This window comes from Camelus dromedarius, chromosome 2 (assembly GCF_036321535.1).
Source record: "Camelus dromedarius isolate mCamDro1 chromosome 2, mCamDro1.pat, whole genome shotgun sequence".
Lineage (NCBI taxonomy): Eukaryota > Metazoa > Chordata > Mammalia > Artiodactyla > Camelidae > Camelus > Camelus dromedarius.
Window position 1 is genome coordinate 60,506,662 of NC_087437.1, and position 18,427 is coordinate 60,525,088.

The 18,427-nt window shown below is 33.3% G+C and overlaps 1 protein-coding gene across 18 annotated transcripts in view; it reads left to right on the plus strand.

Moving 5' to 3' along the window:
* DLG1 (discs large MAGUK scaffold protein 1) overlaps window positions 1-18,427 on the plus strand; it is a 228,839-nt gene that overhangs the window by 133,963 nt on the left and 76,449 nt on the right. For 17 of the 18 annotated variants that reach the window (XM_064493982.1, XM_064493986.1, XM_064493998.1 and 14 more), the window contains 4 exons: window positions 1,162-1,286; window positions 2,932-3,101; window positions 4,186-4,322; window positions 8,037-8,181. In XM_064493982.1, the coding sequence (XP_064350052.1) occupies window positions 1,162-1,286; window positions 2,932-3,101; window positions 4,186-4,322; window positions 8,037-8,181 (577 nt within the window). Of the gene's footprint in view, window positions 1-1,161; window positions 1,287-2,931; window positions 3,102-4,185; window positions 4,323-8,036; window positions 8,182-12,039; window positions 12,120-18,427 lie in introns of those variants that run through there. The other variant, XM_064494044.1, reaches the window with a different exon arrangement.

The window sequence follows — 18,427 nt, forward strand, 5'->3', positions numbered from 1 at the left end:
CCACAAAAAATGACAATCATGTGACCTCATAGAGTTGTTAGCTGATAACAGTGGTAATCATTACTGTACTATTTAAATGTATCAAATCAGCATGTGTTTTATACCTTAAACTTATACAGTTATTTGTAATTATATCTCAATTTTTTAAAAAGCAGAACTTGAATACCTGAGTAAATTGGTAGCCCCACACAATTTATTCATACAGTTATTGATACTCTAGTAACTCTTGTAGAGTTCAGACTAAAAAAAAGTTAAAATAGAGTTTTAGGACATATCATAGTACAGTGAATGTTTAAGCTATTTAATACTAACGGTTAAGTAATAGATTCACGTATGCCAGCTTATTTGAGCTGCCTGAAAGCCAGAGTTAGAACATTCTTGCAAAAATAAACATTTAATACCTTTGCTTAGATCACTTGTCCTTTTTGTAGCAGTAGAACCCTTTCTTCAAAGAAAATATTATTCAAAAATCCAGTACGAAAAACAAGCAAGAAGTAGCACTGTTTTGGCAAAACTGACTTTGCTGACAAGAAAGTTCACCAAAGTTATGTTCTGCAGTTGGGTTTTCAATATTTAAAAAAAAAAAAAAAAGCCTTTTGCTAGTCAGGTGCTTTGGTTAAACACATCAAGGATGGTGGCTGTGTTACTTAGCTGATACATTTTAAAATAAGCTGATGACAGAGTTAGCGGAAGAAAAGCACCATCCAGTATCCCTTTTGTAAAAGGCTGAAATAATGTATTGGTATTGCCTACATAGAACTAATAGCAGCAGAAGGATCACATCAGTTTTTTTTTCCTTAGGAACAATTTGCCTTACCAAACATGAGCAAGATGCAGTCTAAAAGAAAGAGATCTAATAGTGACACCTCTGCAAGGACAAATTGCACACATACTTTTCAAGAAAGAACTGTAGATCAGACTCCAAAAGTACTTAGTACCTGTTCTTCAACCTTACCTGCCTAGCAGTAATACCTCTTAATTCGTAGAGAAAAAAGAGCTTTCCTTGTATTTCTTATTTTTAGAATCACCATATTCCCTATGCATATGCCTTTATGATGTATGTTCCCTGTATTAGTACAGTTTCTAGGTCCCGTAATGACAGGAACCTATCAATAAAGATAATTCTTATTCAGTCTCAAATTTTTTTCCCTCTGTCCCCAGGGAAATTCAGGGCTTGGTTTCAGCATTGCAGGAGGTACAGACAACCCACACATTGGAGATGACTCAAGTATTTTCATTACCAAAATTATTGCAGGGGGAGCAGCTGCCCAAGATGGAAGGTTGCGGTATGTTTTGCAGTTTATGTTGTGATACTAAATCCACTTTGTATATTTTTCTTGTGGCAGACTGAACAATGAATAAATACAAATAAGAAACACTGTCATAATAACCAACATAAGGTAGATGCTCAAATATCAAATGAATGAATGAAATCATTGTGCTTTAAGCATTGTTTTCCTCTTTTCAGTTAGGAATTCAGTTTTATCTTAGAAATTAAACATTTTGAATAATAAGTTTGATAGTTTAAATATTTGTGAGCAAATTTATAAAAATCATAGATTTTCCTGTTATATTTTCAAATACTTTCACAAAATGTTTTCCATGTATTTTCTGGGTGGGAAACAGGTATATAAACTTATTTGAGATACAAGCAATCATATATATCTGAGTTTGAATCCCATACCACAAAGAGTAAAGATTATGCAAACTTTAAATAAATTAATATATTTTCTTAATTTAATAAATGTACATTGCTCTCTTGTTTAAATTTAACCTTCCATTACAGAGGATATCTTTAGCATACTTTATTACTTCCTTATGCCATAGATTGTGGCACTTTTCCTATTCCCTTGTTTGTTTTTTTAATACATGGTGAGAGTTTCCTGAAGTTTTAGGACTACGGATTTTTGTATAGTCTGTTAAAAAGAACCTCTGATTTTAAGGCTGCTGGTACCTTATGCAGCTTTTCAGTTTCTAAACTTTACTTATCACTGGATATGACAGGTGGCATATTAATGAAATTAGATATAAAATTAATAATTAGTCCACTCATGTAAATGTAAACATTTACTTCCTGATTCTGTTATTGGCCTTTTATTTGTAATTCTTGTGTGAAAATTAACATACTCTATTTGTTTCACTGGAGAACATACCTATAGTACTAACTCTAAGGTATCACTGTCTTTAGATACAGAATTTCTTTCCTCTAAAGAAAGTTAATTGGATATAGAAGTTTATCATCATCAATTTAAATATTTTAATTGTGTTTTGTTCCCCTTCTCTGCCCAATTTGAAATGACCATTTTTTAATTTGTTTTCTGATGGAATACCATGGAGTTGAAACTGAGATCGGTTTATTTTGGGTTAAATCAGTGGATTAATCTCAGTTTTGCCACTTACTATCTCTGTGACCATAAGCTAGTTATTCAGTCTTAGCCTCAGTTTTCTTATCTTTGAATCACTGCTCTGTTAGTCATTATCTGGGTGGCCTTGAGAAAGTTATTTTAACTCTTTGTGCCTCATTTTCTCCATCTGTAAAATAGGGATATAAATATGTATCTACCTTACAAGTTGTTTTAAGGCTTAAAACACTCAAAGAAGTTCCTGGCATGTGTTTAATGCTAAGTAAATATTTACTGTTTTGGTAAAGTATCTTAATTTCTATACATAATTTCTATACATAATCATACAATGTCATTAATATTTTGAATAATAATCTATTTGCACTGTTACTTTTGCTGGCCCTTTGGGAATGTTTGTATTTCTATGAGTATTTGATACATTGGAATTGAACATACAGTTTATTCTAATAAATAATTCTAATAAATCTCTATTTTAAAAAATGAAAATGACAAGAAAAATTGGCAGAGTGAAGAAATGATATTTAAATTGTTAATATTTAATTTTTATTTTGAATACTTTTTTCCTCAGGGTCAATGACTGTATATTGCGAGTAAATGAAGTAGATGTTCGTGATGTAACACATAGCAAAGCAGTTGAAGCTTTGAAAGAAGCAGGGTCTATTGTACGCTTGTATGTAAAAAGACGGAAACCAGTATCAGAAAAAATAATGGAAATAAAGCTCATTAAAGGTCCTAAAGGTATGAAGTAAATCCAACTAAAACAAATTACTAAGTAAGAAATCGCTGAATAAGATGTAACTATGAAGTTATTTATGACACATTCTAACTAACAATACTGGTAATCTGCAAAACTTGAGTGAATTTTTAGAATTTCTCTTATTTCTACTGATTTTTGTCTTGAGTAGAATTCTTTGTAAACACTTTGAAGTCATTGATACAAGTGTTGATATTAACTTGTAATCATTAATCTACAAAGTAAATTAAATGCAGGTACACAGGCTAAATAAGTTAAAAGAAGAAAATATTTTTTAGGGTGTCAGTAGTTACATCTATAATAAGGAATGTTAGGATGTGATTTCTGAATTTTGAAAGCATGGATAGGATTGAGGATAAATTGAAATACTGTTTTTAATTTGTGGCTTCATGGAAAAGGAATAGAGAGCTATAAGTTTGTCTGGCATTGAAGCTATGGGATTTATGAATTATTGAAATTCCTTATTTAAAATTAATTCATAGAATATTGAAAAACAACAGAAGCATCTGCATTCCTGAAGCTGTTAGTTCTGCCCACCACCACAAATTTTTCCCCCAGTTTTTTAACTGAAGTACAGTTACAGTGTGTCAATTCCTGATGTGCAGCACAATGTCCCAGTCATGCATATACATACATATATTCGTTTTCATATCCTTTTCCATTAAAAATTACTACAAATACTGAATATAGTTCCCTGTGTCCCCTAATTGTTTTAATCTTGTGGAAGTATTGAAAATGTTAGTTAAGAAACACAATTATGATGGAAACAAAAGTGAAACAATTTTACAGTATCTCTTTGCACTAACAAATTCATTTACAAAGAAACTGTAAGATGTAACTTGGAGGGTGGAAGAAAAGGAATTTACTTGTGACTCTAGGGGCCCATATATTTGGGATTATCCCCTGGTTACAAAATACTTCGGGTTTTAAAAGTAGGTAAATAGATTCTTTTCTACTTTGAAAAACATTAGTTCAGTAAAATTATCACCTTCTAGTTTTCAGCCATTTCTTTCTGGACTTAAGTTTATGTTTATTGGTGAAATTCTGAAACTAGTGTATTCCAAACAGGTCTTGGATTCAGCATTGCTGGAGGTGTTGGAAATCAACATATTCCTGGAGATAATAGCATCTATGTAACCAAAATAATTGAAGGAGGTGCCGCACATAAAGACGGTAAACTTCAGATTGGAGATAAACTTTTAGCAGTAAGTATAAGAAATCCATTGTTTTAAAAATCATTTTAATGTTTTTTTCTGACAGACTCTGGAATTTCTGCATGCCAAAAATGTTTAAATGATATTTAGATGAGTCAGTAGTCAAAACCTGAAAAATAATTCTTTACTATCTTCACTTACCAATTCCATTTCCTCTACCAGCTCCCCTCTTTTTTCTTTTTTTTCCTTTTCTTTTTTCTCTTGTTTATTGAAGAGTTAGAGGCTTGGATGCACAAAATTGTTTAATCATAATCCTTAGGTTCATAACAGTGTCATTCTTTGTTCATGTGTGACCTTTTTTCTTTCTTTTTTTCTTTATAATATAGTAAAAAAAACTGCTAGTCATTACCCATCCCAAGAACTAGAATATCAACAATTTATGTTTCTCATTCTTTTGTTTTTAAAGAGTGTTTAATCACATACATATGCCTACATGTTTGTTTAGTATTATTTGTTTTGAAAAAATTTTAAAGGCTCTTGTCCTGTATATAGTCTTTTAATACTTTTTTCACTCAGTATTATTTTACTGAGACTTAGCCATATTATTGCCTAGAGCTGAAATGTATTCATTCACCTCTATATAATATTCTGTTCTGGTACTATAGACTGTATCACAATTTATTTATTCAAACTTCATCAATAATTATCTTAGTTCATGTTCCCTGGGAAAACAAAACCTGAAGAAAAAACTACTGTGCTAAGGTATTATAGGGAGGTATGACTTCAGAGAAGCTAGAGTGAGTGAAATGAAAAATGAGGCAGAGAATGAGAGAAAGCCAATACAAGGTATTATGTTTCTGAGCTGGCTGTAATTTCATAAGAAAATGTAGCTGATTGCTTGTCACGTAGGACAGTCTTCCAGGCAGTCAGTGTAGAACCACTAAACCTTAGATCCAGCCAAGGAAAAGAAAGGATTTATCTGCTGGCCCCTTTTAGTCTCCTATCTCTTGTTAGTTAGAGTCTACTCCCCAGGGGTTAACTGTCCCAGATTTCTGAACTATGTTACCCAGCTCCTCTGGGCAAATGCTAGGGAAGCCAGCTCCCATATTCTGGCATAGCACTTACCCTGAATCCAGAAGTGGTGGGGAGGGCTAGAGCCTCAATGGTCTAGACAGGTCAGACATGGTCTTCTAATATGTTACAGCTCTCAATATGTGGAACATATCAGCCATGCCCAGGCCCAGTCCTTACTCCAGAAGAGGAGGTAATGGTAGAGAGTAGCAGTAGCCAGGACTCGCCACTAAGCAAGCAACCAAGGCCTCTAGTAGGCAGGTAGGCTCAAGTGAATCTGAAAAGGCATATAATCTAAATCTGGTACAGTAGTGATTTGAGTTATTTCTTCTTTTTTATTTTTTATTTTTTGACATTTGAATAGTTCTGCTAGGAAGAGGAGCTGATTATTTTTGAGTTAATGACAGGGAAGAGGAAGGAGCTGTCCTTCAACTGCTTTTCTCTAACCTACCCTCTCACATCTGTGACTTGCTACTCTTTTCTCCAAGGTGCAGCCAGCACCCCCTCATCATCACGTACACACACACACATACCCTACACACGTACACCAGTTCAAGACAGCCTTCTTTCTCCACTAGGTTTCTCATTTTTATTTTTAATTTCTTAGATACCATGTTTTCCTTTATCGTTTCTCCAGAATCAATTTTAGGGTAGGGAGCCAGCAATTTATGCTGATTTACCATTTAGTGAAGCTTTTGTTGCCATAATTCCACTGAAATTATTTAATTCCTGATTTTCACCTTAAGTGTTATATCAAGCATTTGACACACCTTCTTCCTTCTTAAAACACTTTTTCCAGTTTGCCTAATAATCACCCTCTGTCTTGCTATTCTTCTTATCTCATTAGCCACTCCTCATTCTTCTTTTTGATGCATCTTCTCCCTTACCTCTAAGTATTGAAGTGATCCAGGATTCAGTACTTCTATGTTTTGTGTTCTCTCTTTGATAGGTGGTCAAATAACTTACTGCGTTTCATTGTTCTTGATAGAGATAGGTATTGTTTTCTGAACCTTAGTCTCCTTTTGTATGTCTCAAGAGTCATCTCAAATTTAATATACAGTTGGCCCTGTGTATCTGTGGGTTCCATATCTGCAAATTCAACCAACTGAGAATCGAGAATATTTGGAGGGGAAAATTCCAGAAAGCAAAATTTGAATTTGCTGTAGGCTGGCAACTATTTACATAGCATTTACATTATATTAGGTATTATAAGTAATCTAAAGATGATTTAAAGAGAATGCATAAGTTATATGCAAATACTATACTATTGTACATAAAGAACTTGAAAGTTCGCAGATTTGGTAACCTCGCAGAAAGTGAAGGAGGCAGTGGGTTCATAGAATCATTCCCCCATAGATACCAGAGGACAACTATATCTAAAAATGAATCTCCAAGTCACAACAACACCCCCCAGCACCAGTAACACCCCACACCCCAAATCCTGCTTTTTGCATAATCTTTGTATCTCACTAAATGGGAACTTTATCCTTCCATCTGCCCAGGTCTAAAACTTTAGAATCAGTTTATTTCCCACTGCACATTGAATCCCTCAGCAAATCTTGTCACTTCTTTTATTAGCTATCTAATGCTGCATAAGAAAACATGAAAATTAGTGACTAAAATGACAACAATCATTTATTTGCTTACACTTCTACAGTCTGGGTACGGTTTGGCCAGGACAGCCTGTCTTTACTTCAGATAATGTCTACTGGGGTGGCTCAGCTAGCGCCAAGAGCCCACTTCCAAGTTGGCTCACACACAGTGGACAGGTTGGTTTTGGCTGTCAGCTGGAAGCTCAACTGGGGCTGATAGCCAGGTATTTAATTCTCCAGTGGCCTCTCCACATGGCTAAGTTGGGCTTCTCGCAAGATGGTGACTAAGTTCCAAGAGGGACATACCAAGAGTGAGCTTCCCAAGAAGACAGCTCTAATGTGTGGCATTTATTAATCCTCTCTTTGCATCACAGTTACTAATACCTCACTGTAGGCCACCAAAAGAACAGTATACCACAGCTGTATAATTCAAAACGCAAGCAGTCTTCACAATACACTGTAGGGTAGGACCATAAAAATGACCCTGCAAAGCACTATGAATAATCAATGGGGAAAGTTAGGATTGTTCTGTGACCTTTAGAAATTTTTGTCAAAATATTAAAATATTTTCTCTAGTTGATTATAGAATCAAAAATTATACTAAAGTGAGCATTTGTTTAATACATTGTAATTTTAAAAACTAGAAACATTTATAGTGTTTTATTTCTTTGCAGAAAAAAAAATGTTTACAAAAAAGAAGAGCAGTCTAAACTTAACTCTAGCAGAAGGAAGGATTAGAGCAGATATTAATGAAATAGGAAATAGGACAGCCATAGAGATCAACAAAACCAAAACTTGGGTCTTTGAAAAGATCAACAAAATTAACAAACCTTTAGCTAGACTGACCAAGGAAAAATAGATGACTCAAATTCTAAAAGTAGCAATAAAAGAGAGAAATAAGGGAATACTTTTATTTATGAATAACTCAGTGTCAACACATTAGGTAACTTAGATGAAATGGACAAATTCCTAGAAAGACACAATCACTCCTATTCAACATTGTACCAAAGATTCTACCCAAGACAATAAGAAAAAAAAAAAACAACAGACATTCAGTTTGGAAAGGCAGAAGTAAAACTTTTGGGATTTTCTTTTCTTTTAGGTGAATAGTGTGTGTTTAGAAGAAGTTACTCATGAAGAAGCAGTAACTGCCTTAAAGAACACATCTGATTTTGTTTATTTGAAAGTGGCAAAACCCACAAGTATGTATATGAACGATGGCTATGCACCACCTGATATCACTAACCGTAAGTTTGTTTGCTTAAATCTATTTTATTTCCTTAGGGTGTTTATTTTAATGAAAGTTTCCCGATATAAAGTTTAAATGTTATACAAATATTTTAAAAAGAACTATTAAGCATTTTAACCTAAAGTTTAAAAAATCAGCTTTATGTCAGAATCTTCATAATTAGAAGGGGGGTTGATCTTTTTCATCTTTACTATTTTATAGCAGTAATTAATATTTAAGGCATTGATTCTCAAACTTTTATGTAAATAAGTCACCAGAGGTATTTGCAAGTAATACAGATTCTTACTTTGTTTTAATAGTTTTGAGATGGAGCACAGAAGTATACTTTAACAAGCAATTAATTTTTTTAACAAGCAAGATAATTCTTATGCTTCTGGTGCTGCTGGTTCACGGGCTGTACTTTGAGAAACAATAACTTAAAATATTTCTAAAACTTGGGCTTTTCCATACTCTGAACTGCATGAGCACAGATGTTATCTGTGTACTTCAAGCTCCTAGTGTATTGCCTAACTATGTTTGTGCACAATACAGTTGTATTGCCTAGAATTGAATTGTAATGAAAGTACTTATATAATTTTAAGTTTCCTATTTGATTTTCTTTTTTTGATGTACAAGCTGAGATGAGATTTAAATATATTTTTAATGTATTTGTGCTGGTTGGAAAATGAAAAGACTTATTTGTTTGGTATGTTGAATCAATATTAGAAGCACCCATGTGTAGTAAGATCTTAAATGTACTCTGTAATGTGCTTTTCCAAGTTTGCCTTTTTAAGTTGTAGAATTTTAGAGATATTTGTGATTTAAGTGGCAGTGTTTCCAGTCTTAAAATGTCCAACTTCATTACCATCACTAATCTCTATAAGCTAAATACTCATATTTTGAAATGTATATACTGTCCTCTAGTGATACACTTTCATCTTCTGCTCTTTGATTCATTAATTACTCAAGTATAACAACTATTTTCTTAATAGTATTCAGTCTCTATAATAATGGACAGAGATGATGTCTTATACTGCATTAGTGTCAGAAAAGAACTTTATTACTTATTCGAAATTCTTCCATACAGTTGGTCTTACACAGAAACTTTATAGAAGGGCTTTATGTATGTTTATCTGTTATTAGATACGAAATTCAATGATAAGCTATTTTATTCACTAATTTAAGTATCAATCTTATTTATTTATTATGCTGCCTTATGTGCCAGTTCCACAAATTGAGAATTGGCGTCCTGATTATGGCCAAATGTACAAATAGCCAGGCTGCTTCTAATAAATATGAGGAGTGGAAAAAATGTTACTTTTATTTAATTTATTTAAATTATTAGATTTATTTAAATCTAATTATTTAAATCTGTTTATATAAAATAATATGAAACTTAAAAATGAAAATGAAAGAGCTAGTCCTAAAGAGTAATAATTAACTAATGATTGACTTTTCTCCCTGTGGGCATATGTAGTGTGCTTTTTTCTTCCTTATTCTCTCTTTCTTTCCTTCTTTCTTTTTTTTTTTTTTTTAACATCTGTCATTAAACTATTAAACTTCAACTTTCTCACAGTGTTTTACCTTGCTAGTTCAACTTTATCATAATGTTCTGTTTCCATTCTCCTCTCTTTTTAGGCAACTACAATTATGACTTTTAGGCAACTACAATTATGACTTTTGTTTCACACTTTTAGTTCATGTTCCTACTACATATGCCATTCATAAATAACTTATTTATGCATTTTTTTAAAAAGCATTTGTTTTTGAAAACATTTTACATAAATAATTTTTACCTGTCAGCGCTCCTGAAGCCCTTGCCATCAGACTATTCAATTTAGTGCCTATGCCTTATGCTGTTAGTAATCTAGTGTCCTCATCAGTCTGGTTTAGTCACTGAAGATTTTAGTGTCAGGCTCATTGTCCTTGATACTGTTATTCATGTTGTCATTCTTAGTGATATCCAGCCAAAATCCACACTGATTCAACAACGTGGCTTCTTTCTTAATCTCTTTTTTTCTAACCATCCTGCCCTCCACTCCAACTCAGGTGCTTGCTTCCAAGATACTAATTTAGATCTCCCAAATCTTGATTTAAATCATCCCATTCTCTGACTACATCTATCAGTTTATTTACTCCTATTCTAACAGTTCATCCTGATTTTGACCCTTCAATCACTTGACACCATCACTTGGTTGTCCCCTTGTACCTCTACTTATCTACTTTTTTTAGCTTAGCCTCTATGGTTTGTCATGGTAGTCACTTCCTTGAATGTATTGTCTCCTTTCGTGCCCTCTCCATCTTCACTGGCAAAATCCCAGCCTTTGTTCAACCTGCTACCTTCATCCATTCCTGCTCCCTAAAAAGAAGAATATGACTGGAGACAAGCAAAGAATTGTAGTTTAACTTATGACCATAAGTCTCAGATGGGGTCACACTCTTGTGATTATAATCAAAATATGGATAATAGCCAAAATATGGTACCCAAGAATAAAAGTAGGTTTATTACTGAAAAAGAAAAGTTTGATCTGAAAGAGAACATAGTTTGTTTGCTGACATTAAAATGCTCATGCTGGGGGAAGGGTATAGCTAAGTGGGAGAGCACATGCTCAGCACCCAAGAGGTCCTGGGTTTGATCCCCAGCACCTCCTCCAAGCGGAAATCAAGGAATCAATCTAATTACCTCCCCCTCATAAAAAAACAAACAATGCAAGTAAAGTGCTCTTGCTTTTGCGTTATGTATCTTTTCACTTTTAATTTATATTCCCTTCAGCTCGAAGTCCTTGTTAAACTTCTGATTTGGCCACTGATCTCTTCCTACTTTAACTTTAAGCTCTTCCACTTACTTGCTTTTCTCCTAAACTTTGGAGAGTTTGGGTCATTAATCTTGATATCTAAGGACAATAAGTTAGGCTCCCTTGGGTTTGTTAATTTATTTATTAATTAAAGTACAGTTGATTTAACAATGTTGTATTAGTTTCTGGTGTACAGCATAGTGATTCAGTTACACATATATATTCCTTTTTATTATGGGTTATTATAAGATATTGAGTATAGTTCCTTGTGCTATATATACAGTAGGACCTTGTTGTTTATCTGTTTTATATATAGTAGTTTATAGTTGCTAATCTCAAACTCCTAATTTATCCTTCCTCCTTCTTTCCTCTTTGGTAACCATAAGTTTGTTTTCTATGTCTGTTTCTGTTTTATAAATAAGTTCATTTGTATCATTTTTTTAGATTCCACGTACACCTGATATCATATGGTATTTGTCTTTCTCTGTCTGAGTTACTTCACTTAGTATGATAATCTCTAGATCCACCCAGATTGCTGGAAATGACATTATTTCATTCTTTTTTATGGCTGAGTAGTATTCCATTGTGTATATATACCACATCTTCTTTATCCATTCATCTGTTGATGCACATTTAGGTTGCTGCCATGTCTTGGCTATTGTAAATAGTGCTGCTGTGAACATTGGGGTGCATGTATCTTTTTGAATTAGAGTTTTCTTTGGATATATGCCCAAGAGTAGGATTGCTGGATCATACAGTAGTTCTATTTTTAGTTTTTTAAGGACCTTCCATACTGTTTTTCATAGTGGCTGCACTAAATTACATCTCAACCAACAGTATAGGAGGGTTCCCTTTCCTCCACACCCTTTTTATTTATTGCATTTATTGTTTGTAGGCTTTTTAATGATGGCCATTCTGACAAGCGTGAGGTGATACTTCATTGTAGTTTTTAGGTTCCTTTGTTTTGTAGTTCTCTGAGGAATCTTTTTTGGTATAGGAAAGAGCACTGTTTTATCTGACCGTTCTTTGTGCTGTCATTTCTTTGATAGGAACATTAATTTTTAGTTCCTGCCATGTGAGATACTATTCCTTACCTGTGAAAATGACTCCTCCAGAAAGAGTTCATTGAATAAAGGCACAGTCTGGATATGGTTAGAAAAAGGTACATCTTCTGGCTTGGGCAGTTGACTTAATTTTTTGTCCAGTTGTTTTGTTTTTTGTTTGTTTGTTTTGTTTTTTTTTTGTTGTTGTTGTTGTTTTTGTTTTTTTTTTTTTTTTAGTTTCAGCCAGGCTTGATAATGCAGCAAAGAAATTTGAGTCAAAATTAGTAAACTCTGGACTTTAAAAGGCCAGTGATTGTAGTGGTTCACATGAATGTCTGTTGCTTTAAGGCAATGTGCCGGCTCCCTTGAAAATCACCCAGGGAAAACTTTGGACTTTAGAAGTCAAGAGCCATTGGTAGAAAATCCTTTGGCTCAAATGCAAAAGATCATCTTATATGTAAACTGAACGGGAAATAGTTACTATTGGAAACTGTAAACTTGTAAAATCAAAGATACACCAGATTTCCAATTATCAGTATTGGAATTATCAATAGACATAGATTTTTTTCCTTTTTGAATGATTACTGAGAGATAGAGATGCTATCTGCTTTTGCTAGAGCACACATTCTTTCCAGTACACCATAGTTCCAGTCATTACCTATTGTCTTTCACTAAGGTTACTTCACTCATATAAGTTAATTACCTATTTGGCCACTGTGGTAATTTGAAGTAATGATCCTTGCATTTTTGTATTTTCAATGTGTATTACGATGTTTTGTGCATAGAAGACACTTGGTCATGTAATGAAAGAAGAGATTGATGATTAAATAATAAATATTACAGCTAGATTTTGAACTTCTTTATAACTTTATCATAGTTAATGCCTCAAAAAAGTTAAATATTGCTTTCTGTGTGCTTCAGTAATAATACAAAATTCAGATGTGTTGTGCTTTTGGAAGTTAAACCTGAAATGTGTTGCTTACCTGGATGAGGAATAGCTTTATAATTTTCTGTTCTTAGCTCTTGCTAGAATTACAAGCTATCTGTAATGTTTATTATTATTGAAATGAACCAGGAAATAATTTTAGCTTATTTTTTATTTTTGCTTTTTAGCAGGTTTCCATTCTTTTATGAGTGTATTAAAAAAAGTAATTATAAACTAGATTGACAGATCTGAGCTGGTGTCAGGGCATATCTTTTTTTTTTTTTTTTTAACAAACAAGACTTTATATTTTAGAGCAATTTTAGGTTCACAGCAAAATTAAGTGAAGGTTTGGAAATGTCCCACCTGCATAGCCTCTCCTATTGTCAACATCTCCCACCAGAGTAGTATATTTGTTACAATTGATGACCCTACATCATTACCTAAAGCCCATAGTATACATTAGGGTTCACTTTTTTTTTTTTAATAGACTTTATTCTTTTAGAGCAGTTTAGGTTCACAGCAGAATTGAACAGAAAGTACAGAGAGTTTGCACATAGCCCTCCCTACCCACACATACATACTCCCCTACCCTCAACATTCCTCATCAGTGTGACATATTTGGTACAATCAGTGAACCAACATGGTTTACATTAGGGTTCACTCTTGATGATGTACATTCTATGGGTTTAGACAAGTATATAATGGCATGTACTCACCGTCAGTATCATGCAGAGTAGTTTCACTGCCCTGAAAATCCTGTGCTCTGCCTGTTCATCCTTATCTCCCCTCTAAGCTCTGTCAGTCACTGATCTTTTTACTGCCTCCATAGTTTTGCCTTTTCCAGATATTATATCATATAGTATGTAGTCTTTTAAGGTTGGCTTCTTTCACATAGTAATATGTGTCTAAGTTTCCACCATATGTTTTCATGGTTTGATAGCTCCTTTCTTTTTAGTGCTGAATAACTCTTTGTCTGTATGTACCAGTTTATTTATCCATTCACCTACAGAAGAATATCTTGGTTTCTTCTAAGTTTTGGCAGTTATGGACAAAGCTGCTGTTAAACATATGTGAGCAGGTTTTTTTGTAGACGTTAGTTTTCAGCTCCTTTAGGTAAATAACCAGGAGTGCGACTGCTGAATTATGTGGTAAGAATATGTTTACTTTTATAAGGAATTGCCAAACTGTCTTCCAGAGTGGCTGTGCCCATTTTTCATTCCCACCAGCAATGTTATGAGAGTTCTGTTGCTCCACATTCTCATGAGCATTTGGTGTTATCAGTGTTCTATTTTTTGGCCATTCTAATAGTTATACAGCAGTATCACATTGATTTAATTAGCATTTCCTTGATGATATATCATGTGGAGCATCTGTTCATATGCTTATTTGCCATCTGTATATCTTCTTTGGAGAAGTGTCTGTTAAGAGTCTTTGGCACATTTTTTAATTGGATTGTTTATTGTCTTGTTGCATGTAAGAGTTTTTTGTATATTTTGGCTAACAGTCCTTTATCACATGTATTTTTTGTGGCTATTTCCTCCCAGTCTGTGGCTTGTCTTTCATTCTTTAGACAAGTCTTTCACAGAGCAGAAATGTTTAATTTTAATGAAGTCTACCTTGTCAATTTTCTTTACGATTTATGCCTTTGGTGTTGTCTCTAAAAAATCATTGCCAGCCCCAGCATCATCTAGATTTTATCTTATGTTATCTTCTAGGTTTTTTATAGTTTGGGGTTTTGTTAGGTCTGTGATCCATTTTGAGTTAATTTTCATAAAGTTTATATCTAGATTCTTTTTTTTCAAAAGTGTGGATGTCCAGTTGTTTTAACAACATCTGTTGAAAAGACTGTCTTTACTCCATTGTATTGCCTTTGCTCCTTTTTCAAAGATCAGTTGACTATATTTGGGTCTATTTCTGCATTCTGTTACATTCTACTGATCTGTTTTTTCTTTTGCCAGTATCACACTGTCTTGATTACTGTAGCTTTTTAGAACTCAGGACGTATCAACCCTCCAGCTTTGTTCTTCTGCTTCAATATTGTATTGGCTATTCTAGGTGTCTTGCCTCTCTATATAAACTTTAGAATCAGTTTGACAATATCCACAAAATAACATCCTGGTATTTTAATTAGGATCGCATTGAATCTATAGATCAAGCTGGGGAGAACTAATACCTTGACAGTATTGTGGCCTCCAATATCAGTGAACATAGAATATCTCTCCATTTGTATCTCTCCATTTATTTAATTCTTCTTTGATATGTTTCATCGGAGTTCTGTAGTTTTCTTCACATAGATCTTCTATATATTTTGTTAAATTTATACCTTAGTATCATTTTGGGGGGCTGCTAATATAAATGGTCCTGCGTTTTTAATTTCAGATTACACTTGTTCATTGCTAGCATATAGGAAAGCCATCGACATTTATATATTAACCTTATATTTTGCAGCCTTGCTATAATTGCTTATTAGTTCCATGAGTTTTTTTGTCAGTTCTTTCAGATTTCTTACATAGACTATCTGTCACATCTGCAAAGAGTTTTATTGCTTCCTTCTCAATCTATATACCTTTTATTTCCTTTTCCTATCTTAACGCATTAACTAGGACATCCTTCACTTGCTCTAATTTTAGTAGTAAAGTTTCAAGCTTCTCACCATTAAGTGTTATGTTAGCAGTAGAATTTTTGTAGAATATCCTTCATCAGGTTGACAAAACCCCTTTCTATTCTAGTCAACTGAGAGTCTTTATTATGAATCGATATTAGATTTTATCAAATGCTTTCTCCTGATATGATTATGTGACTTTTCTTTAGTCTTTTGGTGTGATGGATCATATTGTCCTCTAAAGGTGGAACCTACCTTGCATGCCTGTAATAAATCCTAGATGCTTGTACTGTATAGTTCTTTTTATACGTTGTTGGATTTGACTTGCTAATACTTTGTTGAAAATTTTTCCATCTATGTTCATGAGAGAGATTGTTCTATAGGTTTTTTTCTTGTAATTTCTTTATCTGGTTTTGTTAGGATAATGCTGGCCTCAGAGAATGAGTTAGGAAATATTCTGTTAGCTTCTGTCTGCTGGAAGACATTATAGAGACTTGATATAATTTCTTGGTTAAATGTTTGGTAGAACACAAAACTAAACCCATCTGGGACTGGTGCTTTCTTTTTGGAAGGTTATCAATTATTTATTCAGTTTCTTTAATAGGTTTATAGCCTTTTTCATATTGTTTATTTCTTTTGTGTGAGTTTGGGCGGATTGTGTCTTTCAAGGAATTGATCCATTTCACCTAGGTTATCAAATCTTTGGGCATAAAGTTTCATAGTATTTCTTTATTACTATTTTAAAGTTCATGGAATCTGTAGTGATATGCCCTCTTTCATTTCTGTCTTCTCTGTTTTATTCTTAGTTAGCCTGGCTAGAGGCTTATCGGTTTTATTGGTCTGTTCAAAGACCCAGCCTTTGGTTTTGTTGATTATGTCTGTTGATTAACTATTTTGAATTTCATTGATTTCTGCTCTTTTTTTTTTTTCCGTTTTTCCTTCTGCTTTCTTTGAATTTAATTTGCTCTTCTTTTTCTAGTTTTAAAATGTGGAAGCTATGAAGATTCATTTTAGATCTTTTGTTTTTTTCTAATATATGCATTCAGTACTGTCAGTTTCCTTCTAAGCACTGTTTTTGCTGCATCCCACAAGTTTTTATAAGTTGTGTTTTCATTTTCATTTAGTTCAAAACATTTCTTAATTTCTCTAAAGATTTTTTCTTTGACCTAAGTGTTATTTAGGAGTGTGTTATTAAATCTCCATGTATTTGGGGACTTTTTACATATCATTTTGTTATTGATTTCTAATTTAATTTCATTGTGGTCTGAGAGTGAACATTGTATGATTTCTATTTTTTTTTAATTTATTAAGATGTGTTTTATAGTCCAGGACATGCTGTCTTGGTGAATGTTAGGTGTGAGCTTAAGAATATGTGTTCTGCTGTTGTTGGATGAAGTAATCTATAGGTGTCCATCATATCCCATTAATTAGTGATATTGTTGAGTTCAACTGTGTCTTTCCTGATTTTCTGCCTGCTGAATCTGGTCATTTCTGATAAAGAGGTATGGATTAATCTGCTTTTCCTTTTATTTTTGTCGGTTTTGGCCTCACATAGTTTGACACTCTGGAGTTAGATGTGTACATGTTAAGGATTGTTAAGTCTTCTTGGAGAATTGCCCACTTTATCATTAAGTAGTGCTCTCCTTTAACCCTGATAATTTTCCTTATTTTGAGATCTTCTCTGTCTGAAATTAATAATAGCTACTCCTGCTTTCTTTTGATTAGTGTTGGTGTGGTATATCCTGAGCCATCCTTTTCCTTTTAATCTGTATAGGCCTTCATACTTAAAGTGGCTTTCTTATAGATAATACATAATTGGATCTTGTTTTTTCGGTTGACTCTGACAATATCTGTCTTCTGATTGGTGCATTTAGACCATCGTTGTTCAAGGTGATTATTGATATAGTTGGATTAATGTCTGTATTTGCTATTCTTTTCTATTTGTTACCCTTGTTCTTTGTTCCTATATTTGTCATCCATTTTTCCTGCCTTTTATGTTTTTAATTAAGCATTTTATTTGATTCTATTTTTTCTCCTTTCTTAAAAGTATATTAGTTATATTCTCTTTTACTTTTTTTAGTGCTTGCCCCAGAGTTTGCAATATAGATTACAACTAATCTAATTCCACTTTCAGATAACAGTTGCACACCTTCGTGGGTAGTATCAGTTGCTGATAATAACAAAATAATTCTATTTTCCTCCCTCCCATCCTTTGTATAATTGCTGACATTCATTTCATTTATACATAATTATATATATATACACATAAACAAAGATAGTTGAATACAGTACTGCTCTTATTTTGAGCAAAGTATTACTTGTCAGATCAATCAAGAATAAGAAAAGTAAGTTTTATTTTATCCTTACTTATTCCTTCTTCAGTGCTCTTCCTTTCTTTCCATATAACTTTCTGTATAACTGAGTTTTTGAACTACTAACTTTCCTTCTCCCTGAAGAACTTTTGACATTTCAAAAGGCAGGTCTACTAGCAATAAATTCCCTCAGTTTTTGTTTATATAAGAAAGTCTTGATTTCTTCTTCATTTTAGAAGGATAACTTTACAGGGTATAAGGTGGATTTTTTTTTTTTTCTCTTAACACTGAATATTTCACTCTACTGTCTTGCTTAAATGGTTTCTGAGAAGTCAGGTGTAATTCTTACCTTGTATAGTAGGGTGAGGGGGTTTTTTTCCCCTGTGGCTTCTTTTAGGGTTTTTCTTTCTTTTTCTTTTTTTCCTGTAGTTTGAAAATTATACACCTAGGTGTGACTTTCTTTGCATTTATCCTGTTTAGTGTTCCTTGAGCTTCCTAGATCTATGATTTGGTGTCTAACATTAATTGGGACATTCTCATCATTATTGCTTCAGATATTTCTTCTATTCCTTTATCTCTTCCTCCTTT